General features: G+C 46.9%; 2 protein-coding genes across 2 annotated transcripts; one reads left to right on the top strand and one right to left on the bottom strand.

Annotated features, from left to right (window-relative positions):
* Window positions 1–4,645: 4,645 nt before the first annotated feature.
* On the top strand, window positions 4,646–5,658 carry LOC121800873. Its single transcript, XM_042200365.1, has 2 exons — window positions 4,646–5,314; window positions 5,413–5,658. Exons 1-2 carry the CDS (start codon window positions 4,646–4,648, stop codon window positions 5,656–5,658), a joined length of 915 nt encoding a protein of 304 aa, XP_042056299.1.
* An 11,350-nt stretch (window positions 5,659–17,008) lies between these two features.
* Window positions 17,009–17,853, bottom strand: LOC121800872. Its single transcript, XM_042200364.1, has 2 exons — window positions 17,644–17,853; window positions 17,009–17,548 (listed from the first exon to the last, which is right to left on the bottom strand). Exons 1-2 carry the CDS (start codon window positions 17,851–17,853, stop codon window positions 17,009–17,011), a joined length of 750 nt encoding a protein of 249 aa, XP_042056298.1.
* Between the last annotated feature and the right edge of the window lie 152 nt (window positions 17,854–18,005).

Below are 18,005 nucleotides of genomic sequence, written 5' to 3'. Positions count from 1 at the left end.
AGTGGTTCTCCTTGAATGATGCTCGGCGATCCTTGTCTCTGCCCCGAGCCTTTCTTAACGCTGCATGGCAATCCTCTTTCTCATGCCCAACATGTTTACAATTAGCACAAAACAATGGGATACGGTCCCATGCCACTTTGTACCTTGAATCTTTGCCTCGGATATTAAGGATGATCTCTTCCGTCGGGGGAGTAGTTTACCGATTGTGGCATGATCAGCTTGTTGTGGCTTGCCTAGTAGTTTACCGATTGCCATGAGAGCCGATTCCTCAAAGAGATGCGCCGGGATTCCCATGATGTTGCACCAAACGGCGACAACCGGCGACTCAAACAATGTATCAAAGTCCGACGCCCACTTGAACACCCTCATCGGGTGGATATCAACATACCAATTGGGGTTCCCAATGGGGCCATTTAAGACCTTAGCGTAGTCGGCCATCGCTTGGAATTGAATTAAGATGTGCTTCGCATTCAAGTATTTCCAAGTGAAAGAACCCACTAATCCCAAACCTCCAAGGCTTTTTTGGATTTGGGAGGGAGATGGGAGCGAGTGTGAGAACTTTCCAATGATGGTTAGCCCTAGCTTCTCCGAGAGGTCGTCCATTTCAGAATCGGAGAAGGTAAGGGATGGTGTGCCTTCAAAGCATCTGGCCTTCCCCACGACTTTAATCTTGGTGTCATCCAAAGGTATTGGCTCGGCCTTAAAGGGCTTGTGCGTGGCTGATTCTCCTCCCACGCTCCCCGACCCCTTTTGGGGGTGGAGTACTTTCGCTACCTTCCAAGCTCCCGCCGGCGGCACCAGGTTTTCCGGTGAGTTTTCCGGTAGCCGAGCATCGGGAGGCCGGTCCCCCTTGTGTTCACCATGACCGATTGGTAGGGGAGGAGGGTGTGTGGCACATGGAGTAGAATTTGAATTCAAATTGCCACTTACCAAAAAAGAGCCAACACTTCCTTCCCCATGCAAAGTAAGCTTTGTCCTTTCCCTCATTGGTGAGTCACATCCATCCAACTTCTCACATGTCACCCCCACATCAAGACAAGGATTCACATGGTCCCTTGTACCTTCCACTTGTTGATGGTTGACCAGCACCATCTCCTTGGATGGTACATCATCGTTCCGGCTGACCGGCGACGGCGAAGTTCCGGCCACCTCCTCACAATCGAGTTCCTCCAAATCACATGTTGGCATGCTCCCCTCCTTAGCTATTTGAGCTAATGCGTTCAACATATCCCCAACACAAGCTTGTTCAACCATCGGCGACCTCCTCCCTTCACCATGGCGTTCGGCGACAAGGTTGTCCGCCATTTCAAACATCATCATCTTCTTAGCCCTACTCACCTCCGAACCCATTTCAAAGCTGGTGCGCTTGAGGGCTCGCCGTGATTTAACCGGGTATGGGGTTCCTATCCTCTTCGTTTTTGGCCGATCCATCGTTGAGAAGGTCCATTCCGGCATAGAGAGGGATTGCGACTCATGGCTTACGACCGTGGCCCCCTCCCCCCGGCAACTCACCACCGGCCTTCACCATGTAGGTGGGTGTGAGCGCATATCACCACCGACCAAGCAAAGTAAGCCTTGGCCGAGAGACCGCGCACGTTCCCTCGGCTGACCCGTCGGCGGGGAAGCCTCCTAGGTTACCGTCGGCATTGGAGAATCTAGAGAGAGAAGTTGGAGAATCTAGAGAGAGAAGTTAGAGAGAAGGGAGAGCGTTTTGAGGAATTGTGACTTATCAAGATACTTTGAGCAAGTTCTTGTGGTGTTCAACCATACCGAGGTTCTTGGCTGATCATATAGCCAACGGGTCAAGGCTTTCCAAGCTCTGGAAGTGGATCAAACCAGATTATCAGTCAAGGGAGTCCGATGCCAAACCTTATACGTGGGGTTCTTAGATCAATATATCCAACGGGTCCTTCGTCGTACACCAATCTATATCACCGGAATCATGCTGTACCAGGTAAGGAGATGGAGCTGGTCAACCAACCGAATGGTGATGGTACAAGGATTCACGTGAATCCTAGGCTAGGTGTGAGGGTGACATGTGAGGACGTGGATGCATGTGACTCACAAATGAAGGAAATGCCAAAGTCTACTTTGCATGGGGAAGGAAATGTTGGTCCATTTTTGGAAAGAGATAATTTGAATTCAAATTCAGTACCATGTGCTACACACCCTCCTCTCCTATCTCTCGGATATGGTGAACGCAAGGGGGACCGACCTCCCGATGCACAGCCACCAGAAACCTCGTCGGAAAAGCCGGTGGCGCCGGCGGGAGCCTGGAAGGCGGTGAAAGAATTCCTCTCCCGTGGGGGGATGGGGCCCGTGGAAGAAGCATCAGCCGCGCACAAACTCCAAAAGCCCGAGCCAATCTCGTTGGATGCTACCAAGATCAAAGCTTTGGGGAAAGCCTGTTATTTTGAAGGTACCCCATCCCTTTCCTTCTCCGATTTAGAAACGGAATACCTCTCGGAGAAGCTTGGGCTGGCCGTCGTTGGAAAGTTCTCCCATTCACTCCCATCTACCTTCTAAATTCAAAAAAGCCTAAGAGGTTTGGGGTTAGTAGGCTCATTCTCTTGGAAATACTTGAATGCTAAGGACATCCTAATCCAATTCCAAGAGATGGCCGACTATGCTAAGGTTTTAAATGGTCCCAATGGGAGCCCGAATTGGTATGTTGATATCCACTCGATGAGGGTGTTCAAATGGGCCCCGGACTTTGATACATTCTTCGAGTCACAGCTTGTTGCTGTTTTGTGTAACATCATGGGAATCTCGGCACATCTTTTTGAGGAATCAGCCGTCATTGCAATCGGTAAACTCCTAGGCAAGCCACTACAAGCCGATCATGCCACAATTCATCATGATAGTGGCACAGCCATTGCAGGATATGGCATTTGTTGGTGAGCAGGCTCCACTGATGCTAGAAATGGCTACTAGTGGAAAGGATAGTCCAATGGAGGAGATGGCTCAGGAAGTAGGGGATGATAAAAGAAGGCTTATGAATGATTTCAAGTTAGGTGCAGATGAGGATTTTCCTCCTCTGAGTAAGGAATGATTGAGAAATGCGAGGGAGAATGAGAAGAATAGAGGAGGGGGAGAAAAGGTAGTTGTGAGAGTAGCAGAGCAGTTGCCTAAGGAGAGAGGGAATTTGAGCAAAGAGGGTTTGAAAGGAGGACCATCTGTACAGGGTATTGGCAACAGATGGTCTGGGGTAAAAACTACAAAAATTCCTTGGCAGGGGGGAGTAATCAGAGGGCCAATTCTCACTTTAGCTTTGAGTCAGGGAAGGTCAAGCAGATGGGGGTACCAGGAGAAACTGCAGGGCTTCCTTCAATCCACTTCTCGGGGGCAGAAACCTCGTTTCTTGCAGAGAAAATGGGCTATGCTGTGGTGGGTAAATTCTCACACTCCAATCCTCCGTCTCTCCATTTACAAAAGGCTTTCATTGGCATGAAATTTGTGGGGGAATTTTCGTGGAAATATATTAATGCTAAACACGTTTTAGTCCAGTTTCATCTTATTGAGGATTATGCAAAACTGTTGAGTGGCCCAAATGGTATGCCGGTTTGGTTTGTAGATAGACACCCAATGAGAGTATTTAAATGGACTCCGGAGTTTGATCCTTTTTTTGAGTCTCCTATTGCGGCGGTCTAGTGTAATCTGATTGGGCTACCAATTCATTTTTTGAAAAATCGGCTTTATTTGCCATTGGTGGTCTACTTGGTGAGCCCCTCCAAGCAGATCATGATACAATATCTCGGTCCAGATTATCATTTGCTAGATTATGTATTGAGATATATATCTAAGACTCCTGTGCAGGAGATTGTCCTAAATATGCAGGGGAGGGAGATCAGACAGGTGGTGAAATGGGATCGCATACCTACGTACTGCCTTGATTGTAAACATGTGGTCATTCAAGGGACATCTGTTATGCTAATGGACAGAGGGAGAGGCCAGCTAGAAGAAACTACAAGCATATGCAAGAGACGAATGGTACTATGGGAACAGGAGGGCAGGGAGAGAGGGAGCTTGATCAGAGGATGGAGGTTGAAGGAAATGGAGGAGAGAAGGAACCTGAGGGAGCTCTTGGGGAGGGGAGACAGGTTAAGGGGGTTAATGGGGATCTTTTTGGGATGGGTGTGGTGCAGGGGGTGGGGGATGGTCATGGAGAAGTGGAGTTCACTGATCTGGGGGAAGATTTGCAGGCAGCTGATTTAAATGCCTAGGATCAGGGGAGAGATTTCCAGATCCAAGGTAGGAGAAAAGGGAAAAAGGGGGGTGGCTTTAGGAAGTTTGAGGGATTGAAAATGGGAACCTCAGAGGATGGAGAATCACCCAGATGACTCTCTAACAGGTTCTCGATGCTAGATTCCCTTTTCTGTGGAATCATCTGGTGGGATGTGTACTGGGCCTTCTGCCTTCACTCCATTTTTAAAGCTCTTACCAAATGGTGACAATGAGGATGAAAAGTATGAAGATGAAAAGGATTGGGACTATGAAGAGGACCTTGAGGATGAAAATATGCCTCAGCCTAGTTGTGGAGCAGAAAAAAGAGGATCCTCTCAGGTCCTACTGAAGGAGGGGGAAGAAGAGAATAAGGGGAAGAAGGGGAAGCTTATTGCTTCGGGTACACCTGCACTTGGTTGATATGTCACTTAATATTTTGATCTGGAATGCTAGGGGTGTGGCAAACGTGAACACTCAGAGCATTATCAAACGTTTGGTGAAGGAAAATAAGATTATGGTTTTGGCTGTTATTGAACCATTGATTAAGCCTAGGCCGGATTTCTTTAGTAGGATTTTTGGACTGCAATTTAAGGGGTGTAATTGTAATGGTCAAATTTGGATGTTTGCTGCAGATGGAATAGAGGTGGATGATTGGGATGATTCTGAACAGATTCTACATGCTAGATTTACTACTCTAATGCTGTCGGCTCCTGTCTTTATCTCGGTAGCTTATGGAAAATGTACCAGAAAAGGAAGGGCTGGGATGTGGAGCAAGCTTAGAGAGTTGGCTGGTAAGTTAGATGGATTGCCTTGGCTTGTGGGAGGTGATTTTAACACCTTTGTTTCTGAGGAGGAAAGGCAGGGAGGTAAGAAGAAGAGAACAAGGGAAATGATGGAGTTTGCAGAGACAATTAGTGATTGCCAATTCCTAGATGTAGGGGCTGATGGCCCTAAGTTTACTTGGGCAAGAGGGGATACTTTTGAAAGGTTGGATAGAGTACTCTTGGGGGAAGGCTGGGCAAACATCTTTGAATCCACGAGAGTTACAAATCTCCCCAGAGTCTTATCTGATCACTGCCCACTTCTGATAGTATGCAGGGGTGCGGGACCAAGAGTGAGACCTTCCTCCCGTTTCCAACACATGTGGGTCGTCATCATTTATTCTTACAAGAGGTTGATTGATCCTAGAGGGAGGAAACCGGCACGAGGGGGATGATCAATGTGCAGCTTAAATTGAGCCGACTTAAACGAAGTCTGAAAATATGGAATCGTGTTGTTTTTGGAAATATCTTTGAGAAGTTGAGGAAAGCTGAAGCAGAGGCTAGGGAGGCACAGGAAAAATATGAGCAGGAACCATCCCCTGATTTGCGATCTGATATGAATAGAACCACGGCTGAATACTTGTTAAGGCTGAAAATGGAAGAAGATTTCTAGCGACAAAAGGCGGCTCTAAATTGGGTAGCAGAGGGAGAGAGGAACACGAGGTTTTTTCATGGTTGGGTTAAACAAAAAAGAATCAAGTCCATAATTCATATGATTGAGGATGGGGATCGGATTTTAACTGATGACATGGAAATCAGGAACTCAGCGAAAACTTTCTTTAAAAACTTACTCTCTGATGATGTGGGTCTCCTGGGAGAGCCTATTCTGAAAATTATCCCCACCTTACCTTCACATAAAAATATGGAGCAGTTAGTGGAAGCCCCATCAGCTGAGGAAGTAAGACAAGTAGTTTTTGACATTAACTCAGAAAGTGCAGCGGGTGCTGATGGGTACTCTGCACTCTTCTTCCAAGTATGTTGGGATATTATTGGGAAAGATGTGGTGGAAGCTGTGTTGCACTTCTTCACGGGCTTACAAATTCCAAGGGGTATCGCAGCCACTTTATATGTTCTTGTCCCGAAGAAGAGAAATCCTACAAAGTGGGCAGAATTGAGGCCTATTAGCTTATGTAATGTGATAAATAAGATCATATCTAAGATCATTACATCGAGACTTGCTCCCCTTCTACCATTGCTAGCAGCTCCTAATCAGAGTGGCTTCATTAAAGGGCGATTGATTAGTGATAATGTACTACTTGCTAAGGAATTATTTCATGAATTATGGAAGGGAGTGGCCTCTCCGAACATGGTACTTAAGCTGGACATGGAGAAAGCCTACGATCGGGTACAATGGCCGTTCTTACTCAAGGTGTTGCAACACATAGGTTTTTCTGATAAATGGGTGAAATTGATTGAGAATTGCATCTCTCCTTGTTGGTTTTCGGTGCTAGTTAATGGGAGCCCTGCAGGTTTTTTAAATCATCCCGAGGACTTAGACAAGGGGATCCAATATCTCCCTCGCTTTTCATTCTTGCAGCGGATTATTTGTCAAGGCTGCTTGACCGGTTTATTTTAGGCCGGACGGAGATGATGTACAGAACTGGGAGATATACTATGGGGGTGTCTCATTTGGCTTATGCAGATGACATTATTGTCTTCTCGCAGGCTCAGAGGGCGGCTGTTCTTAATATCATTGAATGCCTTGATCATTATATGGGGGTTTCGGGGCAGAAAGTCAATATCGGGAAAAGTTGTTTTTTCATTGATAAAAAGCACTCTGCATGGGCTCAGGAGATATCTGAAGTCAGTGGATTTCAGCAAGGAAGTTTCCCGGTTACCTATCTTGGTGTCCCTATTTTTCGTGGCCGAAAGAATACGAACCTTTTTATGTTTCTACTCGATAAAATTTCTGCGAGGATACACTCCTGGAGCCACAGACATCTATCCTTTGGGGGCCGTCTAACTCTCCTGAAAAGCGTGCTGGGGCTATTCCTATTCATATTTTTCAGGTCCTTGATCCTACAAAAGGAGCTTTGAGACAGATTGAGCAGGTGATGGCTTGTTTCCTGTGGGGATCTTGTAACTCCACGAAAAAGACTCAGTGGATAAAATGGCAGCGGGTTTGTAGGATGATGGATGAGGGAGGTCTGGGGATCCGAAACCTATCTGAATTGGTGGAGTCTTTTAGCATCAAAATGTGGTGGAGATTCCTGGAACAAGAGTCTTTATGGGCTCAGTATATGTTCCTGAAATATTGTTCTGTTTCCTTTCCCATGGTGGCATACAGATCTCAGCGATTTAGCCCGTATGGAGGAGGATGTTTAAGGTAGGGGATCAGTGTAGGGCTCAAACCAGATGGGTGTTGGGGGAAGGGAATATTACTTTTTGGCATGATTCGTGGGTTAGACCTGGCCCACTGGCAAACTTATGCAGTCCAGGTGTATCTCTTCGCAATCTGAAAGTGTCTAATCTGTGGGAGGGGAACCAATGGAATGAAATGGAATTATGGCTGTTAGGGGAAGAAGTAGGTCTTGAGGACGAGATTATTGAGGAAATTCTCTTAGTCCCGTTTGATAGAAGAAGTAAGGATAGAGAAACGTGGAAGCTAACTGGCAATGGAAATTTTACAAGTAGGTCAGCCTGGGACTTGGTGAGAGAGAAATCTGAGAAACGAATCATATATGAACTGATTTGGGGGAAATGCATCAGCCCCTCAATTTCCATGTTCCTCTGGCGCCTCTTAGCTAATAGACTTCCGGTAGACTTGAAGTTGCAATGGAGAGGAATTCACTTGGCTTCTAAGTGTAGGTGCTGTGAGAAACCCAATGTGGAATCTCGGCTTCATCTGTTTGTGAATGGGGAGGTGGCAAGGAAGGTTTGGAATCATTTTGAGAGATGGTTTCCCCAGGTTCCGCTATATGAGGGATTAGGGACAAATCATGACCTTAGGTTCAGGTGGTGGCAACGGCACCTAGGAACCGGATCTAGCATGCACCTTTGTGTAATCATCCTGTGTCTTATTATGTGGTTATATGGACAGAGAGAAATGAAAATGTCCATAGGGAGAAGCCCTTAGAAGCTAAAAATGTGATTAAGAGAGTAGTGACGCGCTTGAGGAACCTGGTGCTGGCTAAAATGATAGGTCCAGGACATTGGAGGGATTGCCAGCCGAGATTGGAGGAGATGAGTGGCCCGGCACAAGCGAGAAATAAGAGGAAAGTTGGCAGGGTAGAATGAAGACCGCCTGACTCTGGTTGGATTAAGCTCAATGTGGATGGTGCTTTCCAATCTTCTACGCATGATGCTGGAGGAGGGGGAGTGGTGAGGGATAGCCGTGGCGAAATCCTTTCTGCGTTTTCAACATGCCTAAAGAGTGAGTCTGGGCTAGAAGCTGAGGTGGCAGCAGTTCTGGTAGGAATCTCCCTGGCCAAGCAGCATGGTTGTCGGATATGGATCGAATCTGATGCTGAGGTGGTTGTATGATGGCTGACCTCGGACCATCTGGGATCAGCCGAGACGTGTGTGGAAGTAGGGAGGATTAGGAGGGAGCTAGAGGGAGTTAGCTGGAAAATCTCTCATATCTTTAGAGAAGGTAACAAAGCTGTGGATTTCTTGGCGAAGTTGGACTGCAAACGGGAACAGAGATCAAGTACACAAGAGAGTCAGCGCCTGCTCGAGTGAAGGCTCTCTTCAGGCTGGATCAGTTGGGGTTGCCAAATTTTCGCTTCTGATGGAGCTAGAGAATCTGGAGGCAGGTGTGCAGTGAGAGCAAGGCTAGTTTGAGGTCCGGTTTAGAGGAGATGGATAGACCTGTGGCTCCGATGATAGGGGTTCTTTTTGTTTATGTAATAGTTTTGAGTTTAGCTTGCTGTTCTTTTCAAGACGATTCTCTTTTGGAATAGTCTTTATGTAAACTTTTCGGTTTTGATGATATATAGGGGATGAGGGTCCTACTCAACCCTCCACCGTGAAGGTGTTTAATTAAAAAAAGAGGAAACCACTTCATCCGTCTAGAGCCTTTATCCTAGCGGCAAGGAGCTTAGACATTATTGTATCAGGTGCCGAGTTCGAGCCCTCTTGACATCAGTTGTAATTTCCTCCTTTCTATAGTATAGGAGTTTATTTGTAATTTCCTCCTTCATATAGGAAACCACTTTACTCCAAATGGACCTTCAAACACTAATTGTATGATCTCTGTAAGGTAATGGCATAAAGATATGATCATTTTAGTCGATATAACATCATATAAATTGTCATATTTTAAAAGCTAATTTGAAGTCTAACTCTTATATGATCTTTGGTACGTAATAAATGGCATTAAGATAAGATCATTTTGGTCAATACAACATCATAGTAATTGTCGTATCTATAAGCTCATTTCATAACGTAACTTTTATATATGTGCTTACTTGGCCAACAAGTAAACCTTTTGAATCATCCAATGCGAGTTTTTAAGTGGTCGACTGACTTTGATCATTTTTTTGAGTCCCCTATTGCGGCGGTTTGGTACAATTTAATAGGTCTTCCCATTCATTTGTTTGAGAAATCTGCGTTGTTTGCAATTGGGGGACTTCTTGGTGAGCCTTTGCAGATGGATCATGCTACTGTGACAAGGTCTAGGCTGTCCTTCGCCAGACTTTGTATAGAAATAGACATCTCTAAGGCCCCGGTACAAGAAATAATGATTGATTTTCAGGGGAGGGAGATCAGACAGTCTGTGAAATGGGATCTAATTCCGATGTATTGTCAGGAATGTAAGCATGTTGGGCATTCTAGTGAAGTTTGCTATGCGAATGGTAAAGGAGAACGACCGAGGCGAAGTGAGTACAAGAGGCCAGTTGACCAGAATAAGGGGAGGATGGTGGTTCGGGTTGGGAGGTTCAGTTTTTAATGTCAGTAAGGAGGTTGCTGGGGAGTCGACTCCTGGGGTGGAGGGAGGGGAGGGTTTGGTGCAGGAAAGTGGGGGTTTCCAACAACAAGGAAGGAGACGTGGTAAACAGGGAAAGGGGTTTAGGGGTCTGAAAGGGGGTTCTTCTGGGGAAGGTGGTCAGGGGGGTGGTGGTTTCGGGGACGGAGGGGGTGGAAGTAGGATCGGGGCTGCAGGTCTGGCCATTGTTTCTGGACCCTCGGCCTTCTCCCCTTGGCCTGGTCGTCAGGAAGGGAGTCAAGGCTGTGTAAGGGACCATGCAGGAGGGGAAATGGATATGGCAGATATAGGAGGATCTGGCCATGCTTCTGGGAACAGATTCTCGGTGTTGAGTTCTCTATCTTTAGAGTCAAAGGGCATCTCCTTTGGAAAGCGAGCTAAGGAGGCTAAGCCCAAGATACATTAACAAAAGATGCTTCCTAATGGAGATTTTGATACTGAGGTGTATGAGGACGAGAAAGATTGGGATGATGAGGAGGATGGGGAGAATGAAAGCATGCCTCAGCAGGAGCACTTGGTGGAGAAGAGGGGGGCGATCCTGGGGTCAGAGAGTTTGGTGGAGGAAAATGCACAGAGGAAAGGGAGATTGAGCATGGAGGTCTTGTCTGAAATAGTTCCTAATGTCGCTTAATATTCTGATTTGGAATGCTCGGGGTGTGGCAAATGCGAACACCCAGAATATGATAAAAAGATTAGTAAAAGATGATAGGATTTTGCATATTGGCGATTATTGAACCACTTATCCAACCGAGACCAGATTGTTTTAGTAGAATCTTTGGATTGCGGTTTAAAGGAAAAAAAGGAATAGACAGATTTGGATTTTTGTTGCGGAGGGTATTGAAGTGGATGGGTGGGATGATTCTGATCAGGTGTTGCATGGCAGGTATAAGACTCCAACAATACCAGCTCCTTTGTTTATCTCAGTGACCTATGCTAAATGTTCTAGGGAGGGAAGGGTAGATATGTGGAATAAACTTCGCGAGCTTGCAGCAAGGTTGGATGGTTGCCCTTGGTTAGTAGGAGGTGACTTTAATATTTATGTTTCTGAGGAGGAAAGGCAGGGCAGTATGAAGAGGCAGGGTAGGAAGACCAGAGAAATGATGGAGTTTGCTAAGGCGATTAGTGATTGTCAATTGTTGGATGTGGGTGCGGATGGCCTGAAATTCACTTGGGCAAGGGGAAATACCTTTGAAAGGTTGGATAGGGTGCTCCTTGGGGAAGGCTGGGCGAATATCTTTGAGTCAACTAGAGTAACTAATCTTCCTAGGATCCTTTCTGACCAATGCCAACTTTTGGTAACTTGTAGAGTTCTGGGGCCTCAGATCAAACCTTCCTTTTGATTTTAAAATATGTGGGTTCGGCACCACTTGTTTCTTAAAGAGTCGGAAATGTGCTGGAAGGATGACACGGGGACTAAGGGCATGATTAATGTGCAGCTCAAACTGAGCCGGCTAAAGCGTAGTTTGAAAATCTGGAATCGGGTGGTCTTTGGCAATATCTTTGAAAGATTAAAAAAAGCTGAAATGGAGGCTAAGGAAGCCTCTGAAAGATATGAGCAGAACCCTAGCCCGGAAATTCTCTCAGCCCTACCTCCTCAGGTGAACATGGAACTGCTGGAGAAGGCACCTTCGGTTGAAGAAATAAAGCAGACGGTTTTTAGCATCAATGTAGAGAGTGCTACAGGACCAGATGGTTATTCAGCCTTATTTTTTCAAAGTTGCTGGGATATCATTGGGGGTGACGTGGTTGAGGCTGTTCTTAATTTCTTTGCTGGAGCCCATATACCGCGTGGTATTGCGGCAACCCTAATTGTTTTGGTTCCAAAGAAGAAGGATCCGACGAGATGGGCTGAGTTTAGGCCTATCAGTTTATGTAATGTAATGAACAAGATTATCTCTAAGATTCTTACTTTAAGATTGGCTCTTCTCCTTCCTTTGCTTACTGTTCCAAACCAAAGCGGATTTATTAAGGGGCGATTGCTTAGTGACAATGTGCTCTTGGCGAAGGAGTTATTCCATGAAATTTGGAAAAGTGTGTCGTCCCCGAACATGGTGCTTAAGCTTGATATGGAAAAAGCCTATGATCGCGTTCAGTGGCCGTTCTTGATCAAAGTCCTTGGGAAGATGGGGTTCTCGGATAAATGGTTAAGGCTGATTGGAAACTGTATATCTTCTTGTTGGTTCTCTATTTTAATAAATGGGAGTGTGGCTCAGACAAGGGGATCCGATTTCACCCTCATTATTTATCTTAGCAGCGGATTATTTGTCAAGGCTGCTTGATCGTCTCATCATTGGCCGTAAGGAGATGATGTATCGCACGACAAGATATACTATGGGAATATCTCATTTGGTGTATGCAGATGATATTACGGTTTTCTCGCAGGCCAAAACTTCTTCACTCCGGCTGCTTACTGAATGTTTCAGTCATTATATGAAGGTTTCTGGTCAAAAAGTCAATGTAGGAAAGAGCTGCTTCTACTTGGATAAAAAACATGTTGCATGGGTAAGGGATGTGAGGGAAGTTAGTGGGTTTTAACAGGGGAGCCTTCCTTTTACTTATCTAGGATCCCCAGTTTTTAAGGGCTGAAAAAAAACAAGTATGTTCCTTTTTATCAGAGATAAAATTTCCTCAAGCATTCATAGTTGGGGTCACAGGCATCTGTCGTTTGGAGGTCGGCTAACCCTGATAAGAAATGTCCTGGGAGCCCTACCAATCCATATTTTTCAGGTGTTTGAACCAACAAAGGGGGCACTTAAACAGATTGAGCAAGTGATGGCTCGATTTTTATGGGGATCTTGCAATACTTCAAAAAAGACTCATTGGATTAATTTGCAAAGAGTGTGTCTTCCTACAGATGAGGGGGGCTTGGGCATACGTAGCTTGGCAGATTCGGTGGAGGCCTTTAGTCTCAAAATATGGTGGAGGTTTAGGGAATAAGACTCCCTGTGGGCAAGGTATATGATGCATAAATATTGCTCGATGTCTATTCCCTTGGTGACCTATAGATCAAATCGATTCAGCCCGATGTGGAGAAGATTGTTTAAGGTTAGGGATCTTTGCAAGGAACATGTCAGATGGGTGGTGGGAGAGGGCATCAGTTTTTGGTTTGATTCTTGTGTGACAAATTTTCCTTTGGCTAGCATTTCTAATGCCAGACCTGTTCGTACTTCTTTGAAGGTCAAGGATATATGGATGGGGGAGCAGTGGAATGAAGTGAAGCTCTGGATGATGTCAGAGGAAGAGGGGCTGCCTGAGGAGGTAGTTGAGAGGATCTTACAGATTCCCATTGACACTGGAGTTAGAGATAGGGGTAGATGGAAGTTGTCAGGGAATGGTGAGTTCTCAACAGCCTCGGCTTGGGAGCTTGTGAGGAACAGAGCAGGTAAACGACTGATTTTTGAATTAATCTTGGGAAAATGTATTGGTTTGTCTATCTCCTTTTTTCTTTGGCGATTACTAGCCAATAGAATCCCTGTGGATACAAAAATGCAATGGATACAAAAATGCAATGGACGGGAATTGCCCTTGCTTCCATGTGTAGATGCTGTAAAAACCCCCAAGTGGAATCTAGGCTGCACTTATTTGTTAATGGGAAGGCGGCAAGGAGAATATGGCTTCACTTTGCACGATGGTTTCCTCATGCTTCGGAGTTTGGGGAGGTGGGGGAGAATTTGGAAGAGAGGTTTAGGTGGTGGCAGAGGCAGCTGGGTGCTCGCTCTGGTCATCATCTTTGTACCATCATACCTTGCCTAATTCTCTGGTATATATGTACGGAAAGAAATGATTGCGTGCATTGGGAGAAGAAGTTCGAGACAGAGAGTGTGATCAAGAAAGTAAATTCCCAGCTGCGAAATTTGGTGTTTTTTTTTCAATTAAACACCTTCACATGAGGGTTCATGGGTCCCTCATCCCTATATTGCAAAGCGAAAGATGTTACATTCGAGGGGATACATGAAGGACGAACCATCTAAGTCTAGGGAAACCAAAAATAATTACAAAGAACCACTAGAACAATTATGCTATAAGAGTAAGAGGGGGACATGCCATGGGTAGCGCGACACCACCATACTCTCCAGCGTCCGTTGAGCTCATGATCAAACCGTCCCTCCTCGGCCCCTTGTTTACTCGTGATCTTCATTCCGGACTCGAATGTTGGGGAGGCCCATCTCGTCCATACGGATGATGGCTTTGAGCATTCTAGGGATCGTTTGTTCGGACATGTGACGGAAGCTTGAAAGGTCCAGTCCCATCTTGGCTAACCAATCAACCGCTTTGTTTCCCTCCCGGTGGATGAAGGTGGCTCGGATGTGGTGTTTTTGTTTGAGGATGGTGAGGCGCGCCATGGTCCGGCAGATATGCACTGGCCCCCAGGTTGTACCATTGAAGAACTTGATGGCTTGTTCGGAGTCTAATTCTATCCAAATAGGCCGATTGAACTCCTTGGCTATGACGAGGCCGTGGTGGATGGCCATAAGTTCAGCCTCAAGGGCTGATTGATCGTCGAGTGGGGTAGCGAATGCGGCAAGGACTTTCCCGGTATCGTCTCGGACTACCCCTCCTCCTCCGGCCTTGCCCGTCACCAACGAACTTGCACCATCCGTGTTTATCTTTATCCAGGGCTGGTCCGGGGGGTGCCACTTGACTTGCATGGCAAGCGGTCTAGGCCTTCGCGACTCGACTTGGCTTGGGACATTCATCTTCAAGAGCATGCCTCTCCAATGCTTCGGCTTGATGGTACCAATAGTCATACTATTCCGGATGAAGGTTTTCACTTGCCATATCACATTGTAAGGTTTGAAGGGGACTTGGTCATGTCGGCTCCTATTTCGTTCCGCCCAAATGAACCACATGATGAGGAATGGCAAGGCATGGCACAAGTGTTTCTTATCTTGTTGTTGTGTCCTTCGTGACCACACGTCGACTCTCTCCGGGATAGTATCATTGATTCTGATCGGCGGAGAAGATCCCACGAACCACCCATCAAATTACCTCCATATGCTAGTTGCTCCACGGCCTTGAATAAAAAGGTGTTGCAAGGATTCAACGTTCGGTCCAATAGGGCAGCATTGGCATTTGGATGCCATCTCAATCCCTCTCCATTGGAGTTTTGTGTCAACCGGGATCCGATTCAACAAGAGGCGCCAATTGAAAATTGCAATTGACTTGGTGAGTCCGGCTTTCCAAATATCATCAAGCCCCGGGATGATTGGCCTTTGTGAGCGAATGGTTTCCCATGTCGTGGCCAAAGAGAATTCGCCCATCCGGGAGAGGACCCATCCCGGGGTGTCCGGCTCCCTCGGGACAATTATAGTATCAAGGATATGTGTGCTATAGCTTGTTGAGGGAGGCCGGCTTGGTCCTGGAGCATGTGTAACTTGGCCTCGTCACATGTCCCATCCCGGATGAAATCCGAAACCATAGTCAAGGGGGAGCCCCGGACTTCAATGCATAGCTCCCTTAGCGCAACATCCTCAATCCAAATGTCATCCCAGAAATAAATCTTCCCCTGTCCCACCACCCATCTAACGTGGGGATGAGCTTGATGTCGCACCTTTAGCAACCTTTTCCACGTCGGGCTATGCCTTCCGGACGCTCTAGATTTTAGAGGGGATGCTTTGTGGCAATATTTGGCCATCAGGTATTGTGCCCACAAGGAATTCTATTCACGAAACCTCCACCAAAGTTTAATATTGAAAGCATGAAGTACCTCTTTAAGGTTACGGATACCAAGGCCCCCTTCGACCGTGGGGAGGCAGATTTTGTCCCAGCCAATCCAGTGTGTCCTTTTCTTATCACTAGTCGATCCCCAGAAGAAGCGAGCCATTTGCTGGTCCAGCTGCTTGAGGGCTCCACTCGTAGGCTCGATTGCTTGAAAGATATGCAGTGGGACAGCCTCAAGCGTGCTCTTGATCAGTGTGAGTCTCCCCCCGAAAAAAAGATGTCGATGGGCCCACCCTGAGATCCTAGCCGCTATCTTTTCCCGTAGGAACATAAACATATCCGAGCGCTTCACACCTCGATAAATTGGAACCCCTAAATAAAGGTACGGGAAAATACCTCTAGAGAAGCCCCCTTCCATTTGGATAGAGTTCGACCATCCTTCATGCGCTTCCGCAATGTAGAAGTTGCTCTTGGCCAGATTGATTTGTTGGCCCGACACCTCTCCATAGTGGTCAAGGTACGCTCTAAGCCTCCTGAGGGATGCCGTCGGCATATGCAAGGTGGCTGATCTCTAAGCTTCCACGACTGGCTTCGAAAGTCATCTCTTTGTGCCCAAGAATAAGCCAGTCGAGGGTGCGTGAGAGATAATCTGCTGCTAAAACAAAGAGGGCAGGGGAGATGGGATCACCTTGCCTGAGCCCGCGGGTGGATTTGAAGAAACCTGCTGGGGAGCCATTAATGAGGATTGAGAACCAGCAAGTTCCAATGCATCTTTCAATAAGCGCAATCCAAGGGCCCGTGAATCCCATTTTCTTAAGGACCTTGAGCAAAAAGGGCCATTGCACCCGATCATAGGTCTTAGCCATGTCAATCTTGATTGCAACGTTCGGGGCCGGGTGGATCGGCCAAGTTCATGGAACATTTCCTGTGCGAGGAGCACATTGTCATTTAGCAGCCTCCCCTTTACGAACCCGCTCTGGTTTGGTGAGACGACACGTGGTAGAAAGGGTGTGAGTCTCTTCGTGAGGACTTTTGTAATCACCTTATTGATGACGTTGCACAAGCTGATGGGCCGGTAGTCTCCCCAAGTGTCGGGGGACGACTTCTTAGGGATGAGAACAATACTTGTTGTCGTGAAACTTCAGGGGAGGAAGGCCCCACAGAAAAATTGCCTAACCACATCCACTACATCTGGCCCCACGATTCCCCAACAAGCTTGGTAGAACAAGGCCGAGAACCCATCCGGCCCAGGGGCACTATTTCCTGAGATGTCAAAAACCGCCCTTTTCACTTCATCCGCATCTGGTGGCTTGGGGAGATCCTCCAATTGCTCCGAGGGGGGAAGTTGTTGCAGGAGGTCTAGGTCCGGGGCAGCCTACTCCGGGTAAGTTGGCGCAAGGAGGTTTTGATAGAACTCGACCGCCGAGTCTCTGATTTCAAGGTCATCCGTGAGCTCCTTCCCATTAGCATTAATCTTGTGGATTCGCAACCGAATTCTCTTTTGCTTCACCCAACTTTGGTAGAACCTAGTGTTTTTATCACCCTCTTCCAACCAACGGAGAGCCGCTTTCTGGCGCCAGAAGTCTTCTTCCATCTTGAGAAGAAGGACGTACTCAGCTATTTGTTTGTTGATCTCCATTCTGTTCTGGGCCGAAGGGTCTCCCTCGAACTCAGATTGAGCCACGACAATATTCTTTTCACAGGCTTTGAGGTTGGCATGGATATTCCCGAAAACCTCTCTGTTCCACCATTTGAATGTCTGTTTAATCCTTGCTAATTTGATCTTCAAGTTGAGTAGGCCTGTAGCCTCCGAGGGAGCCATCCAATCTCCTCGCACCATATCAGCAAACCCCTCATGCCGCACCCACATGTTTTGGAACCGGAACGCTCTTCCACCCCCAGGTTGTTCGGCATTCTGCACCGGACGAGTATTGGCCCATGATCCGAGGCTACCCGGGGAAGATTAGTGACTCTAATTGCGTCAAAAAGATGGGTTGACATTTCGCTGACTAGCACTCTATCCAATCTTTTCATGAGGACATTCTTTGCCCAGGTGTAGTCCGAGCCATCAAAGCCTGGATCCAAGAATCGGCAATCCTCTATTGCCTCGGCGAAGTTAACCATCTCCACTTGCCGATTGGTGTCGCTTCCCGTCCTATCGCGAGTGGAGAGGATGGTGTTGAAGTCCTCTCTAATGAACCAAGGCCTCCCTTCCGACATTTGGGTGATGTCTCTAATCTTGTCCCACAGTGCAAGCCGTTCCCCTCACGTAAACTTAGCATATACAGCCGAGATCTCAATAGGTGTTGGTAGCCGCGGGCAAGTGAGCCGCCCATGGAGCAACTGTTCCGAGTCATCCCCAACTTCGAAGT

The sequence above is a fragment of the Salvia splendens genome, chromosome 4, assembly GCF_004379255.2.
Source record: "Salvia splendens isolate huo1 chromosome 4, SspV2, whole genome shotgun sequence".
Lineage (NCBI taxonomy): Eukaryota > Viridiplantae > Streptophyta > Magnoliopsida > Lamiales > Lamiaceae > Salvia > Salvia splendens.
The sequence above is the reverse complement of the archived record's forward strand: the minus strand, read 5'-3'. Positions and strand labels throughout refer to the sequence as shown.

What these genes read in the sequence shown, in the direction of transcription:
- LOC121800873 (XM_042200365.1), top strand. Translation starts at nt 4,646, where the DNA reads ATGTCACTTAATATTTTGATCTGGAATGCTAGGGGTGTGGCAAACGTG. An exon ending in ATCACTGCCCACTTCTGATA is followed by an intron (nt 5,315 to 5,412) that starts GTATGCAGGGGT and finishes GATTGATCCTAG; the next exon opens with AGGGAGGAAACCGGCACGAG.
- LOC121800872 (XM_042200364.1), bottom strand. Translation starts at nt 17,853, where the DNA reads ATGTCGGAAGGGAGGCCTTGGTTCATTAGAGAGGACTTCAACACCATC. An exon ending in AAAGATTGGATAGAGTGCTA is followed by an intron (nt 17,549 to 17,643) that starts GTCAGCGAAATG and finishes CGTCCGGTGCAG; the next exon opens with AATGCCGAACAACCTGGGGG.